The sequence below is a fragment of the Amblyomma americanum genome, chromosome 4, assembly GCF_052857255.1.
Source record: "Amblyomma americanum isolate KBUSLIRL-KWMA chromosome 4, ASM5285725v1, whole genome shotgun sequence".
In the NCBI taxonomy this organism is placed as follows: Eukaryota; Metazoa; Arthropoda; class Arachnida; order Ixodida; family Ixodidae; genus Amblyomma; species Amblyomma americanum.
This window is the reverse complement of record NC_135500.1, coordinates 177,311,255-177,335,329: the sequence shown is the minus strand read 5'-3', so window position 1 is coordinate 177,335,329 and position 24,075 is coordinate 177,311,255. Positions and strand designations below refer to the sequence as shown.

At 44.2% G+C, this 24,075-nt stretch overlaps 1 protein-coding gene across 2 annotated transcripts in view; it reads right to left on the bottom strand.

Moving 5' to 3' along the window:
* Positions 1-596: 596 nt before the first annotated feature.
* LOC144128744 (uncharacterized) overlaps positions 597-24,075 on the bottom strand; it is a 36,335-nt gene continuing 12,856 nt past the window's right edge. Inside the window, exons 11-22 of one of the 2 annotated variants that reach the window (XM_077662399.1) lie at positions 23,669-23,792; positions 21,833-21,861; positions 20,113-20,289; positions 18,463-18,638; positions 17,299-17,489; positions 15,674-15,696; positions 12,584-12,844; positions 8,345-8,528; positions 7,472-7,659; positions 2,633-2,910; positions 2,078-2,124; positions 597-1,091 (exon numbers count right to left, since the gene is read on the bottom strand). In XM_077662399.1, coding sequence (XP_077518525.1) covers positions 1,090-1,091; positions 2,078-2,124; positions 2,633-2,910; positions 7,472-7,659; positions 8,345-8,528; positions 12,584-12,844; positions 15,674-15,696; positions 17,299-17,489; positions 18,463-18,638; positions 20,113-20,289; positions 21,833-21,861; positions 23,669-23,792 — 1,680 coding nt within the window. In that variant the 3' untranslated portion in view covers positions 597-1,089. The remainder of the gene's footprint in view (positions 1,092-2,077; positions 2,125-2,632; positions 2,911-7,471; positions 7,660-8,344; positions 8,529-12,583; positions 12,845-15,673; positions 15,697-17,298; positions 17,490-18,462; positions 18,639-20,112; positions 20,290-21,832; positions 21,862-23,668; positions 23,793-24,075) is intronic. The other variant, XM_077662398.1, reaches the window with a different exon arrangement.

Genomic DNA, 24,075 nt, shown 5'->3' with positions numbered 1-24,075 from the left:
CTGACTTCGCACAGCACATGGCAGCTTTTGCGCTTTGCCTCCATCGAAACGCGGCTGGTTTCAAACCCGGATACTCCGGCTCAGTAGCAGAGTGCCTAACCACTGAGCCACTGCGGCGGGTTGATCGCAAGCCCTGCAAGGCTGCAACCCAAAATCTAAGCGGTGACATGCTACGACCACAGCATAACGAAAACCTGAAACGGCTTGCACCGAGCATTGGCAACACTCCTAGGAAGACCTGTTACGGCATGCACCAGAGTGCAGCTCTCATCATAGCTCTCAGCGTGCAGGCAGCTTGTTTTTCTCCTTTCGTTGTTTTGAGTCTAGTAAATTTGCGCAGTGCATTGGTACTTGCTAAGACCGACTTCTGCCTGCGAGGAGCGGTGTGAGCCTGGGCCCCTAGTTTGAATTAACCGTTGTAAACACCGATGTTCGAATTATCAGGAGTTCTCCCCTATTGAAATGCAGAGGGCTATGCCAGGACCCAGTCATCAGTTCGAATTAACGAGCTTTTACTACTTCTTTTCTCTCCGAGGAACTGAAAAGTCTCTGCTCAAGTTGTAATCCATTGCCTAGGCACAACTAACATGATCCAATGCCTAAATCAAGTTAAACTTTATTATGCCCTGTTTGAAAACTGCTTCATCATGCCCTGTGGTCCCAGAAGCTCCTGAAAGCACCAGCAGGACCGAACGAACAGCAGTTGCTAAATCAACTAACTTCTTGCTGTTTTGGTCAGTATCGTAGCTTTGCACAGAAGCATCCATCACCCAACCACTTCTTCACCTCCATGTGGTTCTTCACTGCTCAGCTCAATGCAGTTAGTTTCAATCAGGGTGTCACAGACCATGAGATTGATAATGCTGTCCACGGCCACGGCTAAGTTGGTGCTACCGGCCTGTGTGGCCACTGCCACTACTTGTGGCACCATGCCTTCTCCCAGTACTCCTTCGTGCAGCACTACACACTCTTCTTCTGGTGCCTGGTATCCTTCCTCGGGGTTCTCCAGATCAGGTAACACGTAGGAAGGTTCACTGTCTCGTGCAGCAAGCTGTGCCACTTGTCTTGCTGGAGTTGATGAGGCACTGGTCCTGGAAAAAAGGGGGGGGGGGGGGGAATCGGTAATCATTATCATCAGCCTGACTACGCCCACTGCAGGGCAAAATCCTCTCCCATGTCTCTCCAATTAACCCTGTCCTTTGCCAGCTGCGGCCACCATATCCCCCGAACTTCTTAATCTCATCCGCCCACCTAATTTTCTGCCGTCCCCTGCTATGCTTGCCTCCTCTTGGAATCCACTCCGTTACCTTTAAGAAAAAACGGTTATCTTGCCTCCGCATTACATGCCCTGCCCAAGCCCATTCCTTCCTCTTGATTTCGACTTGGATGTCATATGTCATTAACTCGCGTTTGTTCCCTCACCCACTCTGTCTGCTTCCGGTCTCTTAATGTTACACCTATCATTTTTCTTTCCATAGCTCACTGCGTTGCCCTTAACTAAAGCTGGGCCTTTTCGTTTGCCTGCATGTTTCTGCTCCATAGGTGAGTACCGGTAAGATAAAGCTGTTGTATACTTTTCTCTTGAGGGATATTGGTAAACTGCCATTCATGATTCGAGAGAAACTGCCATATGTGCTCCACCCCATTCTTATTCTTTCAGTTGTTTCCCTCTCATGATCCAAATTAGTGCCCATTACATGCCCTAAGTAGACGTATTCCCTTACCACTTCCAGCATCTCGCTGGAAAAGGCTCTTCACATGAGCCCCAAAAATGCTACAGCTGCGATAACTTGTTTGCACTGCCAGTGACCATTTGCCTATGGTTGTTACGTTGGGTGGTAGGAGACTGCCATTTTACCAAGCATGGTTATGCACACTAATCTAACTTCATGAGCATAATATGCCTTTGCATCACGGGTATGAAATGCGTCTCACAGCAAGACAAAATGCCAGTAACCTCTTTCGGCATTTTTCATGTGCCCCAAAGTGTGCAGGAGCACCCACCACCACTGGTTTCCATTGCCTGCATGCCGTGCTGTGAACTAAACTATGAATAAATGAGCAAGTCCAATCTCACATGTCTCAATGCACACCACTTGCCACCACTCTGTAGTTCTTGCGATACTGAGACGAGAAGGCAAGGACAGATAAAACACAAAAACAACACACAATCAGTACATTGAAAATCTCAATAGTACTTATCAAAGAACTCTGTTTATTTAAAAAAATTTCTTTATTTTTTAAGGTTTCAAGTAACAACAGTTTACTGTACTTTGTGATTAAAGCAGTTTTTTTTATAGAGGTGCATGAAAAATAGGGTGCAAAGCACATAAAGCACAGCAAAGAAAAAAAATATAGGCTGCAGTGATGTCATCACACATTATCCCAATTTCAAAAATCCGTTGCCCTGGTATCAATGAAAACGTAATTCCATAACAAACAAACAGGGATATTTCAAACAATTCAGCAGTACAAACTAGCCCAGGTACCTATCACCTTTAAAGCTAAGGGGGAGAGAGGGCAAAGGACATAACTATTGAATCAAAAGTAGTGGAGTACATGCTTGGGAGACGAGTTCACAGTTGCTTTGAGTATGGAGAGAAGTGGTAAAGAAGCCATAAAGGGCACCCACATGGGACGCCTGGGTGCCGCAGGTTGTGCGCACATGATCACTGCCTTGTGGGCTGCTTGCAGGTGCTTCCGCAGCTTTGTCTTGGAGACGCAACCCTTGGAGCAGAGAGGGCAAACCTCCCGGAAGGCACGGCTGTGCTTGAGGACTCTATGCTCGCGCAGCGTACTGGCTTGGCTGAAGCTGGCGCCACACTCTTCGCAAGCGAACGGGCGCTCACCAGTGTGCGTACGGATGTGTGATGACAGGCCCAGCACCGAGACAAAGCTGTTTTGGCATATCTGCAGACAACAAAGCACAGAGTCCTTTTTTTTCTTCTCCACCGCTTTGCTTACAGCTGGGTTTAACAGCAGCCTTAGACATAAACATTGGAGTAACGCATGGAGGATATATGTAGCAATGAAACAGGTGACAGCAACAAAGGTGAAAGTTTATGGGGTTTAATGTCACAAAGCGACTCAGGCTATGAGGGACGCCATATTGGAGAACTCCAGATAGTTTCAACGATCTAGGATTCATTAATGTGCACTGACATTACACAGTACATGGGCCTCTAACATTTCGCCTCCGTTGAAATGTGACCGCCACATCTCATCAGGATCGAAGCCACATCTTTGGGTTCAGCAACCGAGTACCATAACCACTGAGCTACCGCGGCGGCTAACAGAGGTGAAAGTGCTGAGCTTTTTCAGAACAGACTTGTAGGTAGCGCATTACAAATAATTGATTACTTGTAATAAATTACTTTTTTTTTTCAAATTTTGCACTGACTTGATCACTTTTGTAAGGTGTAACATTCTTGGTAATCCGATTATTTTATTCAGTAATCGATTACTAGTAATCTGCTTCAATTCTTTTTTCTGAAAACAGGATTCGAGAACCTGAACTCAGCGCCAAACACTGGCATGGCAAGAAATCCCCTCACATCAGAGCAGTAATGATAGAGCTGTGGTTAAGCCGTACGCGTGAGGATGTCCGTATGTGCCAGCCTGAGCAGCCTGCATTTCACTAACCCTGTGTTCCATGTGTCACATTTCACCAGGCTGGCGCAGCCGAAAGACGTGTTTAGTGAGCTTGGCTTTTTTCCCCTCAGAGCGTGAACAACAGCAAAGCACAGCACTATGAGTAACTTTGAATAGCTATGCAAGCTCTTGTGTGCTAAGGGGGGAGCGTGGTCTTGAAAACGAAATCAACAGGAAACACGTATTTTTGCGCACTGAATCTAAATGTCATTTGGCGCTCGGCTGCCGGCCCGAAAGACGCGGGTTCGATACCGGCCGCGGCGGTCGAATTTCGATGGAGGCAAAATTTCTAGAGGCCCGTGTACTGTGCGATGTCAGCACACGTTAAAGAACCCCAGGTGGTCGAAATTTCCGGAGCCCTTCACTATGGCGTCCCTCATAGCCTGAGTTGCTTTGGGATGTTAAACCCCTACAAACTAAACTAAATGTCATTTAATTTCATGTAAAACAATTTCTTGAGCATCATGTAATTTTTATGCAAGTATTATGCTAAGAACTTTGAAGAAAATTTGCTTTAGGAAACTCACTGAAAGGTATTTGCATTGGGTTCTCTTAATACCAGGGAATGCAATAAGGGTAAAATTATCATCCGGGCTATCATAGAACTTAAGTTTATAAGGTATTGAAGCTGCCACTTCAAAAACGGGAATACACACTTTTCTTTGCATTTCTGAAGCAACAACTTCAAAAGCCTATAACTTAAGTTCTATAATAAGCAGGAAGACAATTTTGCCCTTGTCACATACCTTGGTATCAAGAGAACCGAATGGCATACATATCAGCAAGTTTCCCGCAGCAAATTTTTTTCAAAGCTCTTCACAAAATACATGCATAAAATTTACATAAGTGCTCAATGAATTGTTTTACATGAAATAAAATGACATATTCAGAATCAGCACAAAACAATACATCTTTCCTGAAGATTTTTTAACTGTGACTACATTAATAAAAATTTTTTTTTTCATGACCAGGCTCCCTCATAAACCAATGCAATGCCCTCTCCCGTACGTGCATCGATATACACTCTTCGGTGTGGCTACTGGCGTGTTCACAAGAGAATGTACGAAAGATGCTGGTGAAAGTTTCAAAAATTAACTGCATGAAATTTACTGACGTGTACTGCAAGAGAGTACAGATCCAAGGAAGCCGCATCATCTCATTCTCATCCGTGTATATATGCGCTATGCTAATAAAAGATGAATGAAAAATAATGTAGTTAGTGTAATTGACTATTTCTCTAATTATTAAGTTACGTTTCATAGGCTGCAGACCATCAAAGTCAGTTCCATTTCAGTTGAAGTAATTCTAATCATTACTTGTTTTCTCTAATGTGCACAATACTGCCTCAGAAGAACGCAAGCACCTTTGTAAGACTAACAGAAAAGCATTGCATGGTATCCTGGAATAACAAAAAGAAAGTACAATGCTAACTGGAAACAGTCACTGCAGCTCCAGATCACCGATGACTTTTCATTGTCACCAAAACTTCACTACTATGATAGGCAGGATGACAGTTGTACCCTTATTGCATTCCTTGGTGTCAAGACAAACCAATGGCAGGCATTTTAGCAAGTTCCCTGCACCAAAATTTCTTAAAAGCTCTCGGCAAAAAACTTGCAAAACATTACTGAAGTGTACAAGCACTTCGTTTAGATAAAATTAAATGTGTATTTAGGATCAGCATACAAAAATACAGATTATTTGAAGATTTCAGAATTGTGACTTCATTAATGAAAAAAAAAAAAAATTTCCAAGACCAGCTTCCCTCTTTAGGCAGAATCCTGTAGCCATCTAAAGAAAATTCACAGAATTTTCAATATAGGATCATTAAATGCGACCGTCTCGACCGTGGTAACAGTCAGCGGAGCTACTTCAGTGAAGCGGATCCCACAAATGCTGGGGCAAAATTTAAAAATTGTTTACACTGCAAAGTGTATTCCATAATCCAGTCTGATTACAGGTTGCACACAGAATAAGTGGTGCAGCATGGGCTAATCGACATGGCAGAATAGGCACGTGCTCAAAATGTCAATTGCCATTAGATGATAGTAGAACATTTTCACAGGGATGCAGAAAAAAAAACCATAGCAATGAGAAACGTAGGAGCTGGGAAGCGCGCACGGAAAAAAAAATGTACCTACTTTGCTGCCTGCCATTTTCTTTTTTTACTTCTACTAAGGGGCAGCATGGTTCTCTGGAATTTGCTGGGCCCTGTGGCTTTCGTGATCGTTCGCATGCACACAAAGCCCTAAACACCCTGCAGTGGCTCTCCGTCTCCCTGAACAGCTGTTGGTTGAAGGAAGGCAGCAGTCAAGAGGGAAAGGGCACGGAGCAGGAGTTCATACTTCTGCGTGCACTATTTTTGTAGCAGCCAACTTAATCCTACACAGCCCTCATCTATCACACCTTTAAACTGCATTTTTAACATGCAGGCAACAGGAAAAATGTGCATGACAGAAATATACCTCTAAGCCAACCCACGCAACAATAACTCGTACAGCACTGCCTGCACGATGATTTCCGCAGCATAATTTCGCGTTAGCACCTCCGGTCGTTTGCCCTCGCGATGTGACAACACTCGCATCAAGATTCACACCACCCGTCAGTGTACGCTGCTTCCATGTGGGGAGAACATGCCGCAAGCTGCTAAACGCGGCGGCAGTCAAGTGCCGACGGAGTCTTAAGTTCCGCTTTAGTCCCGTCGCCGTTATGTGCGCACTATATGCAAGTTGTCAAAATGCTGGCATGGGGTGGATCACTATCGCAGAATGACATTCGCGATGTAGCATGCTGGAAAGCTGCCACAGTTGCGACGCAACAGCCAAGTTTGTATTGCATGGGTTTCTATGGGACCATGGACAGGACCCGCTCATGAAAACATAGCAGCCAGGAAAACGCAATATAGTACACAGGAATGTAACAGCGAGGTTCTACTGCCGTGTAGCACTCTTGATCTTGTGCAGGAGATGAGCATGAACTATTTTTGCGCTGCGCTACCATATATTGTATATGATACTAGCGAGAGGCAAGTCATAGTTATTTAGTTTTCAATTGTATTCTTAGTGTTGGCGACAACTACGGCACTGGCAAAATAAGAGGGTTGGCTACCTATGGCTACTCATGACCTCAGTTTTGGCTACTTTACTGAACTGCTCAATGGCAACACTGGCTCCGATATCCAGTGACATAATATCTGTGCATCCGAAAAAGTGAAATAAAGATTGTGCTTGTGTGCTCAACACTGAGTGATCAATAACTGGCTCAAACACATTCACGCAGAGCAACAGGCTCATGAGTGCATCAGTGGATGAAACGACAGCATGGTAGGCCGATGCATAGGCCACCTGCCATGGCTCAGTCAGGTTTCAAGAAGTCTGACAATTTAAATGAGATGAATAGCGCAGAAGACGACAAGCTACAATGAATGGACAGCGAAAAAGTACTGTCTGAGATTGAGAAGCATTAACACAGATGCAGAAATAAATGACACTTCATGCTTTTCTACCAATTTTCTATTTTTTGTTTCCATGAATACGAAATTGGGTGCCCGATAGAACTGGGAAATTACTACAGTACTTTCAATTAAGGATGACTTCTATGGTTTTGCAGAAAAACCAAGCTAGGGCGAGATTTGACTGCGTCAGAGTAGAACTATTCTGCCATAAGTGGAGTAGCCAGCAACTCCTTCCATGTTAAGGTACAAGGTCTGCATAATGTGCATGGCAGACTTTCATGAGCCAGATTTAAGAACAAAGTAAAATATAAAGAATCACAAAATTCTTAGCAACGCCTGTAGGAAACTTGGATCCTTGTGACTCACATCGCATGTGAATGACTTTCCATCTTTGGAACTGTTTCCATGGACCGCCATCTTGTGTGCAGACAAGCTGCTTTGATACTTGAAGCGTAGATGGCACTCATCACAGGCGAGCGTGAATGATATCCGGTCTCTATGTCGTACGGGGCCTTTGGAACTCATGCACGTCATCACCACTGTGCCATCAGCAGCTGAAATAACAGGCCTGCATTCAATCTCTATACAACATGCACACACGAAACTGCACAAAAAAAAAAACACTTTCACTGTTTGCACAACTGCATAAATGAGGATTCCAATGTGCCCATAGAAATAATGTGTATGAGAGCATCCCATGTTGCTGTCAAACAAACTTCTTGGAAGTATTGTAAGCATGCGCTGTCATTCCATGCCCTCAGGGAGGTGTCGATGCATGCAATGCGGAGTGACCTGTGCCTCAATATGGCATATTTTCATAAGGAGCACCACAGGGCACAGGACTCATTCATTCATAGGATATAAATATTCTCCTTCCGCTTCTTAACAGCTTCTTAACTGAAACTTATCTTGCACCACCAGCAGTTAATGAATCTGAACAAACTGATCACATTACAAAAATTAAAAAAATGCTGCTCCCGCTTTCTCTAAATGGCCATAAACATTTCTGTTTGACTTCCGTTTCTGCAGCAAGTAGCAGGCTTTCCTTCAAGTCATGGCTCATATTACCTGGAGCTAAATGTACACAGATTGCCTGTCCCACTTTGGAAAAGGAAGGGCACAAGGCAAGATGCTTCACATAGGTGAGCACTCAAGGAAGAAGGCTTCCTTTGGGCAACTAATTCAGGCCTGAACAGCAACAAGCATAATGGCACAAATTGGTGGCAAGCAAACACTCACTTTCCGTCCTGTACTTTTCCTGATGCTTGGAGAGGTAATGCACAGTTGCGAACACACGCAGGCATGTTTTGCAGCGACGACTGTTGCGGCTCTTGCGTGCGTCATGCGAATCATTGTGATGCCTCAAAATGGCCTCGCTCTCAAACAGGCGCTGGCAAATGGTGCACTCGTGGCCTTGACCCTCCTGCACACAAAAAGTCAGTAGCAAGCTGCACAAGAGCATAGAAGTAGAGAAAAAGGACAAATTACAATGGAACAGAGCCATTTGAATCACAAATTAATTTGCCAACATGCCTCAAGAATGGCAAGCATGATACTGTATATAAGACCTCACAATGGTTGAACATACATGATTAGCGGACTGCAGGTAACACAGCACTACTAAAATGTACCCCGACAGACTGAAAAAGCAACCCTCTGAAGCCTGCAAGTTGATGCAAGCATCCCGAAGAGAATATTCTTTATAAGTGAGATTTGCAGCTATACTCAGGGGTACCAAATATCGATATCAGACAATGCTACAATATTTCTTGGTGTGAATGCATACTTGTTCTGCAAAAGAACCAATGCCCATGGTGCTTAATACAACCAGCTTGCTGCAGATTCAATTTCTGCTGTGCAGACTGTCACCTGAGAGAGGCAGTATGCTTCAAGACCAGTGAAAAGACCACTAGAGAAAAATGAACCTCAAAAATGGGACACTTGCAATTTATCTTGCCACTAACCATTTTCATCACCAACCAGCTTTTTTGCATCTTGGCAAGACCCAAAAAATGGTCCAAATACTCAAAGTCCAAAAAAATTTGTGTTCAAAAACCACTAAATCGGTTTGAAAAAAATTCAAATTTTTTCTGATGTCATGTCCCATCCTCGAGGGATAAAATTAGCTCGCATCTAAGCCAGTCATTGATCCCTGATGTCCAAGCTCCGTGCATCCATGGCACACCGGACGTTACCATTTGTGCGGCCAGCAGGCCCCGCCATGAACCTTACGCCCCTTGCCGCCACTCTACATATACATCCTCACATCCTCATGCAATTTCAGCGAACATGAGTAGCGTGAGGCAAAAACACAGTCCTTTTCCAGGGCAACAATGACATGGCGGACTAGGAGAGAGAATATGTGGGAAGCGAGAGGTCCGTGAATATGTACATGTTCCTAGAAGGTGCATGACTGTTCCTGAACAAAGTCCGAAATATCGTACAAGCCCGAGCTATTCATGTAAAGAAAAACAGTTGGCTATTGCACATGTAAAACATAAAATCTATCTTTGCAAGGCATGCTCAGGTGTGTTTAATGAAGGCCACTGTGGTGGCAGCTTAACACATTCACGGCATTCACGGTGGCAGCAATTTTTGAAACCCAAATCGCTGTGTGTCATGGCCCAACAGTGGGCCACCATTAAAGGGCCATAGACACCTAATCTTAGCAGCACGTTTCCTTCTTTCAAATGATGCATTAAACATTAGAATACATGGTTCACCATGCGGTATTTGCCGCCGACCACTAAATAATTTATAATCGAGTTTCTTCTTGATGTTGCTTCGGTTTCGGTTTCACCACCTGAACGATAGCTATGATGCGTTGGGAATGCTTAAGTCACATGACACATAAAAAAAACTGCAATATAACTGCTGATACATAGTTTCAAATTCACTGGCCTGCTTCAAGGACTGGAATGACAACAAACAACGCATTAGCAGATATATTGGAGGTTTTTTTTCATGCCTCATGTAACCTCAGCACAACCAATTCATCACAGTCATCATTTGGCTGGTAAAACCAAAATCTATTTCATGAAGGAGAAATTATAAATCATGTATTTTAATGTATGTATCATTAAAAAATTCAAAATAAAAGATCAGGCAAAATAGCACATCACTTGTCCAGTGCTGAGAATGGGAGCCACCAATCAGAAGCGCACCTCGCACACATGCAGCAGAAGCTTGCATGCAATTGTTGCTTTGCAAGGCCAGCCCATAGCCATGCATTTTGATGGTATCATCATTGCAAATATGCGCTCCAGACAGAGCTGAGACAACTAACACAACGAACGGAGGTCCCTGATGTTTTCCTGTGATCCCTTTGGCTTTTATAGGATTTGAAAGGTACCACCAATTACCCCCCCCCCCCCCCATCTTCTGTTCTGCTTCTCTTTTTCCCTTTTTCGGCCATGGTTGGTCAACCACCTTTTTTTTTTTTCTTTTTTCCCCGCCTTCTCGGTTTTGGAAGTTTGAGCAGCACCGTTTCCCTCCGTGACACTTTTAAGCGAAATGGAAATGTCTCTACAAGCATTACCGTAAAAACCCACATGTAATACGAGGTTTCTTTTCCGGATTTTAGCATGTCAAATTTCCACTTCGCATTATATGCGGATGCAAACAATTTTCGGCCAAAATCCGCAGTTCCAGTTTCATTATTGTCGAGCACTGTTACCACCACGCTTCAAGCGAGCGGAGACACTACCTAGCAGTGGCATAGGTCAGTAGTTTTGGTTTGGATGCCAGGTCATTATGCTGACCTGACCTCGCAACGCCTAGGACGATCACACATGCCATGGTATCGGGACTGCGAAAGCAGTCCTTGGCTGCTTTCAAAAGGAGAGTAATCATAGCTGCCGAAAGCATCGGTACTGCATCAAGTGCTGCTACATGATCTGGATGAGGTAGGGAGAGCCTGCAGTTACTGCCGCTGGACGTGGAATGTGCCTGTCCAACCACACTGTGCAGTTGGATGCCAGACGCTCGGGCTAGCACTCCCGAGGAGCTCACCAGTTGTAATTTCAAGAAATGCGGGACATCAGACGCGCTCGATGGTACTGAAGACGTGTTTCTGTGAAAAGATATGTCTGACAAGAGCCTTTCGGAAGACTACACCCGACGACAACTACAAATAAAACACCGACTACAGACACTTCCAAAGCGTGCACGCCTGCGCATATGCCAGAACCGGTCTGCGCATGCTCGCTGCACAGGACACGATTATACGTGACCGCAGCGCCCGATCTGTAGCTGCCAGATATTTGGCGCCTGCTCACACAAATAATCAAAGGATGTTCAGTTTTCGCGGCTTCCAGAATGACTTCGAGCTGACTGCCTTGCTTACATTATACGCAGATGAAAACTTTTTTTTACGTTCTTGCCATTCCCAAATTACACCTCGTATTATATGCGGGTTCGTATCATATGCGGGTTTTTACAGCATTCTTAGTAGTTGATTCGCTTTCACTAATTCTTTGCAGTTCTTTCCCCAGGCAAAAAGCTTACAACACTCATGAGACATCATATTTTGGATCCATTTCTCAAGCAAAAGGGAACCAAGTTCAAAGCGGATGCACAACTAATCAGACAGGCAGTGCCCAGCCTGGATGCCGCTTCATATCTGCTGCCAAAAATCGCCGCTACGTTTCGACATCATCAGCCCAAAAAGAAGACTTACTGGTGCAGATTAAAATATTAAATAGCTTTTCAGGCACCACAATGTCCCCTACCATGCACACAAAAAATAAAAACCATATGCTTGAATTGCATCACAGGGCATCTTTAAATTTCATTGGGTGTGGCATGACCCACAAGTGAGAGACTGGTGCAACCACTGCCTTTGAGCCACCAACTGGCAATAGCAACCTAGCATCTGTGCTTTTCACAAGTTCTTTGTAGCTTGTGAAGCTATGCCATGGCTTCATCGTATGACTCAATTGGCCGCACAGCTTGAATACCCAACGCTACCCACTGGTGACCCACACCACAATGAACATGTTAATAACAGTCCATCAAAATTGTAACTGCTAGCATTCACTGCAAAGAAGGGTGAGGGAACTTAAAAAAAATAAGCGGCTTTGGAATTTTAATTCCTCCTGCCAATACATAAGCATAAGCAGCATTCAGTTTTGTTTCCCACACCATACTTGCAGCCAGCTAACGGTGGCCAACACAAATCAGATCATGCTCATGCCTCTCTATCCAAACACATGAGTACATGTTGCCATTGCTTTCTGTATTTCACATTATAGTATGAGTGCTTCCAAGCAAAAGATATGAAGTAGTACAAAGCCTGCACCATTTTATTTAGACTTCAATCACAACTTGGCCTGTTAAGTGTAAACGCCTTGATTTATGCAGTTTTCTAATGGATCTGTGGGCAAACCTCGCTTATTTGTAGCACATGCTCTAGTGACACTACGCTGACTCTCTTGCAAACGGGACAAGGATCCTTCTAGGCTGCATTATGATGAGTACCTGGTGCATCTTGAGGTGCACTTCATAAGACTTGGGGCAGACAAAGCTCCTCGGACAGTGTGGGCACTGTTGGCGGCCAACTGAGCCATGCCTCAACCGCTTGTGACGTGTGAGCTCAGCCACCTGGGCAAACTGGCCCGGGCAGTGGGGACACTGGAGCATGCCCCCATGCTTGCGACGCAGGTGGCCCACCATGCTGCGCCGGTTGAATGTCACATAGTCACACTGCTTGCAGTGCTTCTTCAGTGGCTCCAGTGATGCCTGCCATCAGATGGAAAAGAACCGAGTAGTGAGAAGATACCACCATGCCTTGCAATGGGCAACATGAGCCCAACGATCAAGTCAAATGCATGAGCAGGGAAGAGCACATCAATGCCAGTGGCTGGAACCAACAATGCTAGAACAGAGAACAGGGAGTAAGAGACGCCACCAAGAAGACCAAGTTGCAGTACAGTCGAGAAACAGCATCAAAACCAGTCTGAAATGCAAAGCACAATGTGTCACGTTAAGTGAGGGCGCGGAGCAAGACTGTATAGGAGGTGAAACTCCTGTCAGTGCGGGCGAGAGCAGGCGACCAGATAAAGTCACAATTGTATGCGCCAACGGGGTCGCATGCAGTGGCGGCGCCATGCAGCGCCTCGTAGAAACAGCAGCGAAAAAAAAAAAAAACACAGCGCCCGAGCAGGCGGCTCCGGCAGCGCGCGATCAAGGCCGACGAAAAGCAGGCGACATGGGTGTTTGCTTCAGCAGGCACTCCGTCATGTATTTCTGCGCCCTTAAGTCAAACAGCAACAGTTGTTGTCGGTGTCTGTTCGAGGGCCGTGATACTAACAGCACTGCTACGCGCAGTGCGGCCTCCTTCGGAATTTGCTAGAATAAGATGGGACGCAGGTGTTCGAAATTGCAAAAGCGATTACAAGTGTTGCAGGGAGAAGATGAGCAAGGTGAGAAGTTGTAGGCGCTTGTTGGCTTCTCGGCTGACGTGTAGTCATAAACGCTGTGCCGTACGACGCCCGCGTTCTTCTCCGGCAGATGAAACTTAGCATGGTCACATACTCGACGAACGTGAAGGCATGTTTGCATTCGACAAATGCCAGCAGCGCTTATACCCATCCAATCAAAGTCATCGCGCAAGTGTCAAACAAAAGCCCTGCGTACAACCAGAAGCTACAGATCATCTTACGGCAGTCATGGAAAAGAACGCGTTTTATTTTTACTGTGCTCAAATGGTTGAAGCGTAGCACCAGTTGCTCTTCAGGCTACCAGTGGTAAAGAAGCGCGCGAGAGTGCCCTCAATAGAGGTCAGGCACGCGCGGCTGAACGGGAGCAACACGCTCGATTGGTTGCCTTGGCAACCAAAATGGCGGTAATTTCTTTTCAGGCCGCCAGCATGATAGTCTCTCCACGGGCTTGTGACCTTTTCTGGTCGCCGCAGACAGCGGAGTTTCCACTCCTATATAGTCTTCCTCCGTGAGTGAGGGAAACGGCTAAAAACAAGACGTGACAAAATTACACAGGCACTGTGCCACATCCTTGTATTCAGTGCTGTTTTCCTCATTTAACATTATGCACAATTTAGCACACCAAAACGCCCCCTTAGAACAGAGCGTCACCACAACCACCCATCTGGAACTTGGCACCATGGGCCCTCGACGGATAAAACACACACACAAGGGTGCCCTTTGCTACCTTTCGAGATTAGTAAGCCTTTCTCATTAATTAAGAATTTCTTAAGCAGCTTCAGAAGTCAGAACTACCTCTTTTTGTGCCAGAAACAACATCAGGCCACCAGATGACACAGTCAGAAATGGCTTAAATCATAAAAGCGACACTCAATGTTCGACCCCTCGGGGAAGAGCCAGTACAGCAACATTTACTCCCTTCTGCTCATCTTGCAGTACCAGCACACTGCTAGTCTTTCCATTAACAAGCAACATGAAAGCCAAAAAACTCATTCATTACCATTAGAGGCTAAAGGAAAAGCTAGGCCACACTCGCACACTAACAGCAGTAACTTTTATCCGAATAAGCCTGGTAACCCAGCACATGTCATTAATCCTTTCTGGCCCAACCCTGGCAAAGTGTGGGTGGCATGAAAAAAATTATTCTGAAGCCTAAAGACAGAATGTATACATACTGGCCAAGTCCACACAATTATCAACATCACCAGCCTGACTACACCCACTGTAGGACAAAAGCCTCCCCCTGATCTCTCCAATTAGCCCTGTCCTGTGCCAGCTGTGGCCACCCTATCCCCGCAAACTTCCTAATCTCATCCGCCTACCTAACTTTCTGCCACACCCTGATTTATTTTCCGTCCCTTGGAATCCAGTCTGTTACCTTTAAAGGACCATCGGTCATGTTGCCTCCGCATTATATGCTCTGCCCAAGCCCATTTCTTCCTCTTGATTTCGAATAGGATGTCATTAACCTGTCTTATAAAATGAACCTGTTTAGCTAGTTCTAGAAAGCACACAAAAAAGGACCTCTCATCGCTCCGTCAAAAGGGTGCACATTTTAAAACTTCCTGGGTGGCATACAAGGACCCTGCATGCTGCAACTGCGGCGTTTACTTGCATTTGACTATGTGAAAGAAACTGCGTTACTATTTTGCATACCAAAACCTATGTTTCCTGCAAGTTTGCCAAATTTCCTGCAATCCAACTGTATGCCTCTTTCTGGGTATGCTGACATCTCTGTCAAGCGGCAAAATACATAATTTATTGCCGAGGAAATTAGATTTGAAAATTTTCCCACCACTCGATTCAAACTTGTGACTCTGTGATCACCATTTTGGAGTGAACGGCAGTGCAGCCTAGCCTCTGGAATGCGTCCTCAAAAACGGTGTCAACGCACCGCAGTTCACTTGCAAAATCAGCCGATGATGGCGACGCATGTAGTTTGTATCCTGCCTTTTCTAGCTTATAAAAGCACTGTTTTCAGTAAGCGGCATCTGTCGTTAGAAAGTGGTAATGAAGGCACACTTCAGTTCATCCTCGGTGTTCCTTTAAGCGTCTGAGCAGCAGTTAAGGTGCCAATTGAAATGCATTCCTTAGCTCCATGCAAGAATAAAGTCTAATGGGGTCTCACCCTCTCTTCTTCCGTCAGCTCGTCTAGAAAGAAGAAAAGAACAAACAGTGCCTTATGTAACAGTATAAACAACAATTTGTAAATAACAAACAAGATCTTTTGCGTGTCGCCACAAGGAAACACTGCACTAGTGTGGATACTCCCCATTCTAGTTTTTTGCACAGCGTAACGTTTTGTCCTTTCTGGTGTGAACGCTGAGCACACGAGATGAGCAAGCAGCGCTGAGGCACAAAATGTTCACGGTTCCAGGTGGAGTCCGGTGCACGGAACAACACGTGCGTGGTCGTACATAGTGTTGCAGACAGTAATCGTCAATCAGCACCCCGCATAACATACCATATGGGCAAAATTATGCAAATATGAAGTAATTCTTTTGGCTGAGTTTTTCTTTTTTCGAATTACTGGTTGCCACATTGGCGACGTGGCCCTTACATGTGTATATATAGTAACTACAAACTAACTGGAATAAGATGCTTAAGTAAGTAAACAAGAAATAACACATGAAAAACTCTGTCAATGCACACAGACTATAACTCGCAAGCAATACTTTCCAATATTCAGCAGCGATCGAACACCACGCCGAATTTTATAAATCCGCCCGTGGCAAAACCACAATATCTGGGCAAATATTCCTCAGTTCGAGTTTAAAGTGTAAAGACAACAGTACAAAGGTGTCCTGCTTGCTTTCTTCTCCATCATTTATTACAAGGACCGATCGCATTTGGACACTGTTAGGCTGGAGCCTCATGCGAAGTTCCGCAAGTGGGCTTTCCCACATAACACGTGATGGGATTAAGATAGTTGACCACCCATTTCAAACAATCACAAGCCGAAAGCACAAAATATTTTTTCGTTATCCTACATACTTAACACCCACCCCCATGGTACTTATCTTGTTAGAGTGTGAGCTCCACCATCTTTTTATGGCAAACAATAATATGCGGGAAAGTCCACTAGCGGAATTTCAAATGAAATTCTCGAAGGGAGGCAGAGTAGGGGTGTCACCGCCAGGGCAAGCGATCATGTAAAAATCCCACATACTGCATGGTGCATTGTAACACACGCCTCCTGACTAGCGCGTAATGATAGGCACGACAAGGCTTCACTGCATTTTCGCATTTTCTTTTTTAGGAGGGCAACGGGAATTTCATAACTTGACCTTCAAATAATCCAGGCATTTCTACGGGCCTCTTGAATTCCAAATTACTGAGCTTTTACCACCTATGTATCACGTTGTCTTTAGTTTCCTGTCATGTGTCATTCATGGATTTCATTTTGTTACTTATTTTTTAAACCAATTACAGGTTGCAAAACTGTTATGCTGCCTAATCAAGTAGTATACATTTCTGTGCACATCATTTTTTTAGTATGCTGCTGAGTTAGGCTAGTTTTGTTAATTTCAACTGCAATGGCCATAAACCATCTGGAAAAAAATAACAACATATGCCAATTTATCTTTTTCCAGTATTTTTCTCATACTGAACAGATACTCTATCTGATATTCCAAGGCATTTTTTCTTTCTATTTGTATTCGATTCCTATCCGAAAATTTCAATGTTTACACACCGCTAAACATTACAGTGTTCCGAGCCTTTTGAAGGCTGCTGGCAAGGTGTGAGACTCACTTATGTGCGACAGTGCCAGGTGATAACGGAGTGTGAGGAGGTTCTTGTAGCGTCTGTAACAAAACTTGCAGGAGTGGACCAGGCGTGCGCTGTAGTGAGTGTATACTATGTGTCGGCGACATGCCAGGGCATTCTTGAACTTCTTTGGACATTCCGGGCAGTCGACCGAATTGGGGTTGTGTTTTTCATCCCTTTAAAAGATAGAAAAAAAAATGTTTTATCCACCACTGTTCCATTTACTAAATGACAAGGCAGCATCAAACAAAAACTTAAACGAGGCAGGAATTTGGCAATTCTTGCACACAAACCCACGACACATCTCCTTCAGGCACAAATTTTTATCTAAAAGGAATAAAATACTAAAATTCCCAGATTTTTATTGAGAAGCACGCCAAGATTGCACAAAGAAAATTTCAATCTTCCCAGATGTTTAATAATGTGCTTTCTTTCGAAACCTCATATATGTACACCATGACTCAAAACTACTTTCAGGGCCTTAATTATATTGCTTTTCAATTCAATTTAATTCAATTTCAACTGTTTACTTTCATATAATATATAGAGGAGGGTAAGAAAAAAAGCTGCATGGGAGCAGCTTGAGGAGCTATTGACTCCCTTTACAAGCAACAGCACAGGAGCGATGCAAACATCATCTCCGCGATGATTATGACAATGTATTTTGCTTTGTGTCTTTTTTTCCCTTTTTTTATAAGACAATTTTTCAAAACACACACACACGTCAGTAAAATAAATGCTCAATGGTAAATCCATATAGCATTTATATGCTTATTTTCCAGCAAAAATATAAATTATTGAGTAGCAGCGGTTTTCACATGAAAATTTCCCAAAGCATAATTACTCATTCTGTAAACAAACCATCATATTTTAAGCCCTTTAAAGCACTATTTTAAGCATAATTTCATTACTATAAGCATATTTTAAGTCTTTTAAAGCCTTTTAAAGCAAAGAGAAAAGGGAAATACACACTGACCAGAGCAATACCACAGCTACTGTAAAATGAGAGGCGTACGTGTTAACAATTTTTTTGCATTCATTTTGCCTGCCTGGCTTGAAATAGTTCTACATATACTGCACATTTAGGCACTTTATTGCAGTGCCCATATTTCTGCAAATGCCATCAAAGCAAACTCCGGTAACACTTGCCTGTGACGTAACACGCTGGCAGCAGTTGAGAAGCGCTCCAAGCACTCAAAGCACCGGTAAATGGGAGCTGGTGCGTGAACCTCCAAGAGGTGGTCCCTTAGTGAATCCATGTTTTCCAATTGTAGGTCACAAAGGCTGCACTTCTGCGGTTGGTCGTCTTCTGAGAGACAATGAACCTGTTGTCCAAGCAACATGCCCATAGTACCAACACAGCACTCGACAAGCACATTTAAATGTTTTGATTGTGTAATTTGGCCTGCAAATGGAAAACACCCATAAAAACCATCCTACTGATATAGCCAGGCAGAACATTATAACGTGGCCTGCTCTTACTCACAAATACCAGTGGAGTTGATGGAGACATAAATAGGGAGCCTTAGAATTGCAGGACTTGCAAAAGGTTTATAATCCCTCTAGCTTCTTTTCAGCAGTAAGCCACCACAACCATTGTACACAAGTGCAATCTCTGACTGATACTTTTTACAGCAAATAATACTGTGCAAGCTACTGCACCACATACACAATATACAGTCGAATGATGATAATTCGAACTCAAAGGAGACCGAAAATTTGTTCACATTACAAACAGTTTGAACTAAAGGAAGCACATTTGAAACGAGAGGTTGATACACTGTATTGCATCGTTACAGTATCGTGCTTCACGGGTTGGGGCACGTCAGGCTGCAAGATCAATTCTGGCATATGGTTTATGGGGTTTAACGTCCCAAAGTGACTCTGGCTATGAGAGACGCCATAGTGGATGGCTCCGGAAAATTTTGACCACCTGGAGTTCTTCAATGAGAACGGACATTGCACAGTACATGGGCCTCTAGCGTTTCACCTCTATCGAAATGCAACCGCCACAGCCGGAATCGAACCCACGTCTTTTAGGTCAGAAGCCGAGCACCATAACCACTAAGCCACCACGGCAGCTTGCAAGGTCCATTCAGATTGCCCATTACAATACCTTTATGAGTTCAAATTATTGTCCATTTTCCCTCTTTGAAATACAAGAAGTTCTGATGGTACAGAAGTGCAAGTTCAAATGAACTGAAATTTAAACTGCTAAGAATGGTGTTTCAAGATAGTATCATTGGCCTCGATTACCAGTACTATACAGCGTTATTTCAGATGTCCTAGTATACCTGAGCTTCAAAGTCGGGGTGAGAACCAAGTTATTTGAAGTGAATTATATGACAGCTGATAGGTGCTATATTTGAAAGAACTGTGGCATTACCCTGAAAAAGCTAAAAGAAAAGGAAATAGCAGTATAATGTCATCCAAGTCTGCAACTAAACATTCAAATACCCCCATGTTTAAAAAGGCATAAGACAGCACTTCAAAAGTTCTCTATGCAGCATTATCGTGGTGTGCTGCAAAAAATGACGGCTCAGCACCAAACAGGTATATGTACGCAAAAGGTATACCTGAACTGCGAAACTTGTTCTTACAGAATTGAGGCGCCTTTCATATTGAAATAACACTTAATCCTGAGAGTCGCATCCTTACTTGACGTCCTACAAAACAGCATATCTACATTAGTGGCAAGTCTTTCAGTGACATGAATTATTACTTTACCACTCCTGGAGACAATAAAACCGAGCAGACCTTACACATACTCCTTTGTAAAAGTACACAAACAGTGCCTACCTGGACTCGATGCACAAGCATGTAAGCATGATGAGCGAAACGAGCTTGGCATGTTTGGCAAGTGTTCAGAGTATGCTCCGGGTGATTTTGAGCATAGTGGTCTGTCAGCCGCTCGTACTTTTGGGTGCAGAAGTCACAGTGCTCGCAGTGTAGCCGGGTCCATCTATTCTTCTTTGGCTGCCGAACCAAAGAAATATAAGATAGATACACAAGCACTTATCTTTGAAGAAAGGACATTACCACTAGGATGACTTAAAATTGCATGCAGAGGACGAAACTGTGAGTGTATGTGAGCTTTATTACACAAGATGCACTAAGGGTGGTAACAACAGGCATTACACATGAAAACGTGCGCAAGGTACAAGGTGCAAAATGTATTGTAGCTGGTTGGTGCAGCCATAATGCTGGTGCAACATGCAAATTCCCCAATAAAGACAGCTGTTTAGTGAATGTCAACACACATGTACCTTCCCCATGGAATAGCTGCACACCAGCAATTCCGCAATTTCAGTCTTAGTCTTGAAATAAAGTTATTTTGACTCTGCCCTCTTTTTATCAGTCACCCTTTATATGACATGCTGTTCACATACTATAAAGGAGGCACCAACACATGCACATTCTTCAATTATGGTCTTCAAAACAGCCAGTTTGAAGGGTGTGCAGCATGCAGGTGGCAGCATGCATAAGAAATATGAAATGGGGTTTCACACAACACCCTCAGTATTCAAGTTTGTAAAGCTCTGCTACACTTTTCAAAGCCAACACCAAAAAATGAAAACAGGACATATGAAACAGCTTTTCTTCGCAGCCATCAAAAGATTTCACCATGAGTGAGCAAGGTTCTTCACTCTGGTTCCGTCAAAGTCCATGGCCATGAGCTGAGTGTAGCTTAAAGATGGCAGTAGGAACAACTTCACTATGACAGCCTCTTGTGTCACACAAGCATCAAGCTCGTCCTGCCCACAAAGCGCAAGTTGCACACTCGCCTTTTCTTTTAAGAGCATTAGCTCTTACTTCTTACATTTACTAGTTTCACGTCCGTTTCTCTGTCTGCTCTCAGATTTCAAGATGGCGGCTAAATCACATGATCATAGATGTAACATCTCAGGCCAGCAAAATGTGACACCCCATTACGTGACCGTGCGCACACAGTCGTCAGGCCGGCACAGCGGCCGGATTACGCCCTGTACCGGCGTTCTATATATGCACCATCTGAGCGGGTGCAGAGACTGGTGCCAATTGGGGTCGCCACTGGTGACAAAATTGTGGCCCACCCGCTTGGCACAGAAGGTTCAGAGTGGTGGCAAACGAATTGGCACAATTCAGCACACAAAGTTGTTAGTTGGGTTGAAGCCAGGTGTGTGTGAGGGATTTGTACCAACAACCTTTGTTCCTCGAGACCGTAATGGTGGGTGACCTTCGGAGGGCTTAGGGGGGGGGTGAACCAGTGGTCGCAGAGGGATGCGGGTAGCACGTTGGTACCCAAATTTGTCGAAAGCATAGGTGAAAACAACTTGGCTAACGCTCTTCATTTTATATCACATTCGCGAATCATTTGTTTAATTTTTTATGTTGGTTCCCTTTACATCATGCTCGCAGACACTACTGAACAGAAAATACAAATATTGCAAGATTAAAGTGCACGAGTCATTAGAGTGGGGCCAATCAACTCATTGCACTAGCGAAAAAAAAATAAAGAATGCAATGCAAATAGGCATACCACAATGGGAGCTTTTACATCCTTTTTTTCTGAAAAAGAAATAAACAAATCAAGTCACAGGCACCATAAAGCTCAACTTTTCTCAGTGACAACACACGAAAGCAATGATACTGATCACAAAGTGCTCAGTTTGGAAGGTTTTCTGTGTACTCAAAGTTTTTTAGGACTGGAGCTTCTGCCAGGTTTATACACTGAAAGCAAACAAGCAAAAAAAAGCTCACATATTGAGCTGTTCTTTGCAAAGTAACAGAGCAGTGTGCACTGCACTACATAGTAATTCGGCCAAAAACGCGCTTGCATGGGTGATCTCATCACCACCTTCTGTCACAGTAACTTTAACAGTGCCATCCGCTACACAACTGAGGTTTCAGCATATCAGTGCTCAACAATCTGAGCATTATGGGCTAATTTTAGAGCATTTTCCCTCACAGCAGTGCATATGAGCCCGTTACCATACGGGTCAATTCCTTAGGCCGGCCTCTCCAGTCATGACTGCATAGTGGGGTCAGTAGCAATGCGCCACGTGTACACAAAGCACTAAGCCAGAGTGAGAGCTCTCCGCTTGCACAAAGCACATGAAAGTGCCACTAGATGCAAATCACGCGTCAAGAAGAAAAGAGAAGATAAATATGGAAGGGCATAGGGTGTGATAAATATCTGACAAGAGTTTCCACAGGAAGGGATTAAAAGGAACAATACCACTTGTAGGCACTAGACGTCAGTGTGTGAAGGAAACCTTCTAAGAGGAGTGTACAGCTCAGAAAGGAGTAGCAAAATTTATAGCTTCCAGTACCTGCAACTCCGCTGTTCACAACTCTTTTGACAAAATTCTTGCTGAAATGTATTCCCTCAGCAGTGCCTGACAAACACCACAGCAAAAAATTCCACTACAATGAATATGGAAAAGCCAATAATTAAAGCAAAATGTTAAACAGTTTACATAATGAAAAAAAAAATTGGAGGGGACACTTAAGCTCCACCTGAAGGATATGACGCGATAGCGTTGATGAGTTAATGCCCGTAAACTATGTGGAACTGGTAATTCTCAACTTTACATTCAAAGGTCCCTGGGAGCCCTCACACCACTCTTTTCGCAGCGGTGCAGCGGTTAAGGGATGCGCCACTGCCCTACCATGGCAGGCACTGCCACCGGTGGGGCTTGTGCGACCCAAGTCGCTCTTCCCGAGCAACCTCTCGCGATCAATCATTGATTTAACAGGCACTTGCCACGGTGGTCAGTTTGCTCACAATCCGGTGGGAAAATTTAGATGATGCCACAAGGTCATGTCGCCTAGATGGCCCACCTATGTTGCTTCTCCGGCGGGTGGCCACCTGGCCAGCCTTCACCACCCTCTTTTCTGCTCACAACGCCGACAACACTGACAGCTGACACCAGATTTTTCTGGGCAACGAGTCCTCTAACACTATCGTGTTAAAAGTTGCATTATATACAGTGGTAATCTTACAATACAAAGGCCTCGTAGTCAGCCAGCAATAGGCATGAGCTTAAATGCATTTTGTGTGGTAATTATATGGTACCCCCTCCCCCCTTTTTAGAAATTGTACCAGGCCTGTAACATATAACAAATAAAGCACAGACAAGCACGCAAAACACTGCAATTTCTTTAGCATGGCGCAAATCAAAGGCTATCCTTCAGAAGTCATAGATACCTTTTCCGGAACTAAAACATAAACCAATGCCAAATGAAGCAACCGTAGGTAATAGATGGTCATGAAATGAGGCACTAACCAATGTCAGATGAAATTTTACACAATCGTACGTAACGGCTGGTCATGGAAGGAGGCACAGACAAGATAGACACACTGCACACTTACTGTGGGTGCAGATGGAGCGGTGTTTGTAGAAAAGTGTATCCACGAAAAACCGCTTGGGACAATGAGGGCACTTGAGTGGTGCATTTGCAATGTGTTTGCGTCTCAGGTGGACTTGAAGAGTTGCCTGCAAATCACGCTGTTATTTTAGTTCTCACTGCCGTAAGGCTGTTCAAAAATGACTGACACAGCCTGGCTCACACTGCAGAGGCAATCACAAAGAACATTCAACATGCCGAGCCATTGTGTTTGTTACATCTGCCAAAGGGGTAGACTCCTGCAACACTTCTCAGCACCACTGAACAGGCTCAACGCAATGGGGCAAGAAGGGTTTAACAACAAGGTGCTTTTTTAGTGAATGGATGAACGGACTATTTTAAACGTGTAAAATGCATACAAAGGCACAACAA